This window comes from Diachasma alloeum, unplaced genomic scaffold, assembly GCF_001412515.2.
Source record: "Diachasma alloeum isolate Michigan unplaced genomic scaffold, Dall2.0 Dall_scaffold_01144, whole genome shotgun sequence".
NCBI lineage: Eukaryota > Metazoa > Arthropoda > Insecta > Hymenoptera > Braconidae > Diachasma > Diachasma alloeum.
In genome coordinates, this window is record NW_021681254.1 from 63,459 (window position 1) to 67,317 (window position 3,859).

General features: G+C 37.2%; 1 protein-coding gene across 2 annotated transcripts in view; it reads left to right on the forward strand.

The window, feature by feature from the left end:
- LOC107045965 (arylsulfatase B) overlaps positions 1 to 3,572 on the forward strand; it is a 35,985-nt gene extending 32,413 nt beyond the window's left edge. Inside the window, exons 6-9 of one of the 2 annotated variants that reach the window (XM_015268395.1) lie at positions 578 to 713; positions 2,351 to 2,739; positions 2,822 to 3,249; positions 3,435 to 3,572. In XM_015268395.1, coding sequence (XP_015123881.1) covers positions 578 to 713; positions 2,351 to 2,739; positions 2,822 to 3,249; positions 3,435 to 3,495 — 1,014 coding nt within the window. In that variant the 3' untranslated portion in view covers positions 3,496 to 3,572. Of the gene's footprint in view, positions 1 to 577; positions 714 to 2,350; positions 2,740 to 2,821; positions 3,301 to 3,434 lie in introns of those variants that run through there. The other variant, XM_029126666.1, reaches the window with a different exon arrangement.
- The last annotated feature ends 287 nt before the right edge of the window (positions 3,573 to 3,859 follow it).

Sequence of the window (3,859 nt, forward strand, 5' to 3'; positions counted from 1 at the left end):
GCAATCGGTTGAGGATCCAATTCTCAATCGATTGTCAACAGTTTCATCCCTTAATCTCTGCTGGGGGAGGAGAAATATATTTTTTAATCAAAGCCGCCGGACAATCGGTCGGGATCCTCCGGAAATATTCATCTCTCCTCCCCTAATTGAGATGAAGGGATGAAACAACCGCAATCGATTGAGGATTCAATTGTCATTCGATANTTGAGGATTCAATTTTCAATCGATTGGCAACCGTTTCATCCCTTCGTCCTCATTAGGGAAGGAGAAATTGATTGTTATATTAAGGGCAGGATTCCGCCGCCCGTCGGCGTTTCGAACTGCGGTAGGTTTCCCTCACCTACTCGACAGCGAACATCACCGCTCGCTCCGCCCTCCGATTCCCCCATACGCGTTCCCCCCACTCTGCGCCGTTATCGACGCTCTCACACGCTCCCTGTTTTACTTACAGGTACATACTCAAAATTAGTTCTGCGCCACCGCTACGAAATTTTGCAGTTGAAGCGTTTCCATAGGCGCTAGCAATCTCCCTTATAATTTTTGTATCACTTTCATGAAAATTTCAACCTATTACTAGATGAAGACGACTGCTTGGGAAGGTGCAGTCCATTGCGTTGCAGCTATTTGGAGTCCGCTAATAAATCAAGCTCAAAGAGTAAGCGATCAACTCTTTCATATGTCAGACTGGCTTCCCACATTGCTGTCCGCGGCTGGTGAGTTCATAATACCTTCATCCCTTCTTCAATTACCATTTTCTGAAATTACTTACATCGAGGATGTAAACACAAATGGAATGTAGTGTATAGATGATATCACAACTCCATGCAATTACATGACATGTTTTGAATCTTGAATAAAATTCTGAATATCTGAAATACTGTAAAATCTCAAAAGATTTGTTAAGAAAATCAAGAAATGAAATCTGTACAATATTTATCCTAAAATGTTATTTCGAATTCATCACAATATGCATAGGAACGGATATTCGAACTCTGTGAACTGAGAATATGAAATTTCTCAGGATACGTTTGAAATTGTTGGCAATCCTATTAAATTCTTTGAAAACATATCATTCCTATCGACATCTCAAAGAATATTTCATAATCTTTAAAATAACGAAATCTTGAAATCCAGTGTACAAGTTTCTCCGTGGTGATTGCCAGAGATGTGGAATGACTGTCAATTTCCCTTTTGGTCAGGTCAGGCGTAAATGACCGGTTTGTGTCTCTGGTCGATTTTTTTTTATGCAAAAGCTCGCCAGATACGAGCCAAAATGACCAAAAATCATCTATGTAAATGAAAATTGACCGTTACTTTTATTTCGGTCATTTTTGGGACCTTTTTTTAAGGGCTCGATTGGAAAACTTTTGAATAGAATTGAATTATCTTTTATTATATCATTTATTAATTATTATCAACGGCCCCGTTCTCAATGATATACTGTCAGAAAAAAAATGAAATTTCATAGACAGTTGACTAGTAATTTTCACGACAGTGCCAATGAATGCAATTTAAGAGGAAAAAAATAATGAAATTTTCGATTTCACTGAAAATTCAATAAAATTCAAAAAATTTGAGAAGCATGAAAACAAGTATTCTTCGATATCATTTTATTTTCAATGAAAACATAAATATTTTATGCCAAATTACCTTTAATTGTCAAATAATTAAAAATTCAAGAATATGTTTATCGGATTTTTCTGGTTTTTTATTAATTTTCAAGGAATAATTGAACTAAAATTTACAGTTCTCGGTTTCTCTAAAATTGACAGAAATTCAGAATCTTCAATGATGAAATTCCTTGAAATTGCAGTGGAACTTGAATGTGATAAAAATATCCAAAAATTGTATAGAAGGAAGCACGAAAATTGAGGGTCATCTATATAAAAAAAATTATTCGGTCATTTCATGCTTATGGCCAATCGTCATTTATTTTCTGACCAAATGGTCAGATTCTCGACGTGGAGAATCGACCATAAAGAAAGGAATTTATATTGGGGACGCTTAATAACAAGACGCCCTCTATGAATGTCTGCGTTAAGGGTGCACATCTACGATACACAAGCAAATGGGGGCTTGTGTGAGCGCGTGTGTGTATACCTCTTTGACGGCCATATTGGCAAAAAACAGCGCCCTCAACGATATTTCCTGTTCCCAATAGCGTTTCACATCTTTGTGATGTCATAGAAAATGATTGGGCGGGCCGTGGGTGAGGTAGGAGGGGAATCGACGTGTAATTATCGATCATGAGGATGGTCATTGACGGTCATTTCTGTCACTCACATCTAGTGATTACCCCCTCGATTTTACATCAACAATTTCTAATACCTGTTTTCTTTGTTCAAATAAGGAATCAATACAACACTACCAACTCTCGATGGCTTTGATATGTGGCCGACAATAGTTGACAACGAAGAAGCCCCACGTACTGAAGTTCTAATAAACATCGACGAGATATCTAATTACTCGGCGATAAGAAGTGGTAATTTTAAATACCTCGTCGGATATCCAGGACGTGTTACCGGTTGGTACGGAAATTTGAGTGCATCAAATGACATCGATTTGAATTATCAACCAGAGAATGTCCTGAGGTCCAAAGCTGGAGCTGCGATGATTGGATTAACAACAGAGAGACAGCTTTCGAATTCTAGTAATAATGTTAAAGTTCTGACGCCTAGTAAAATCAATCGCCTCAGATCTGAGGCAACGCTTTACTGTAATGTGGCAGAGAACCAAATGGTTTGTATCAAAATCATGAAACCTATCTATTCCGTTCATATTTTTCAAGTATTGAATTACTATTTTAAAAAATTATGTTCAGATTGCTTGTGATCCGACTGTGGCCCCCTGTCTCTTCAATCTTGAAGAAGATCCCTGTGAAATGATAAATATCATAGACATGCACCCGGAAATTGTTCAAATGTTGGAGGAATCCCTTGAGAAGCATAAAAGCACTGCGCTCCCGGCTGCGAATATACCTGGAGATATTGAAGGAGATCCAGTTAAATGGAAGAGTCTCTGGGTTAATTGGCAAGACCCGAAGCCTGCGATGACACCCTTCATCACTCCCAAAACTGAGACAAATTCAGCTTCCTCGAGCACAACAATCATTGCAATTTTGGGATGTATTCTAATTTGCGCTGTAGCTATTATAATTATTCTAATGATTAAGAATCGTAGAAAAAGTTTGAACAGCAGAAACAATCATATTGACATATCAAATGTTGATGAGCTCAAAGGTTCCCATCTGTAAGTAAAAGTATCAAAATTCATAAATTACCAACAGAATCTTCTCGGCTACGAATTTTTTTTTTTATATTTTCCCTCGAAACGCGGCTTCTTCTCAATGAATGCCTAATTAGTTTTTATGATTGTTATAATTTGCTTCCCCAATTCAATATTGAATTAACTGAGCTCTCATTACGAATTTTTAGAAATAGATCGAGCTGGACAATGCCACTGGAAACCCAGCCGCTCCACCTCAATACTCCCTAAGGTCTTAGAGAAATAAGTTTTTATTACATTAGGTATTTAGTTATTAGGTGTGTGACTTAATTTTTACAGATTTTTTCTTCGAGCTTAAAATTATATTTAAAATAGAAATATATTCGCGGTCTTTTCTGGTTTTGAAAGGATCGGACAAAAGGTTTTAGAACACGGAACGACAAGGCTATGTAAGTTACATAACCTTTCAGAATAGCAGAATTTACGATGGCAACTGATAAACAGCACATTCCGCACTGCATTTTATACGAATTCCAATAAAGAAAAAATGCTTCTGAAGCACGGGAATCAATGTGTAGTGTTCTTGGTGCCGACGTTGTATCTTATGAAACGTGTAATTATTGGTACAAACGTT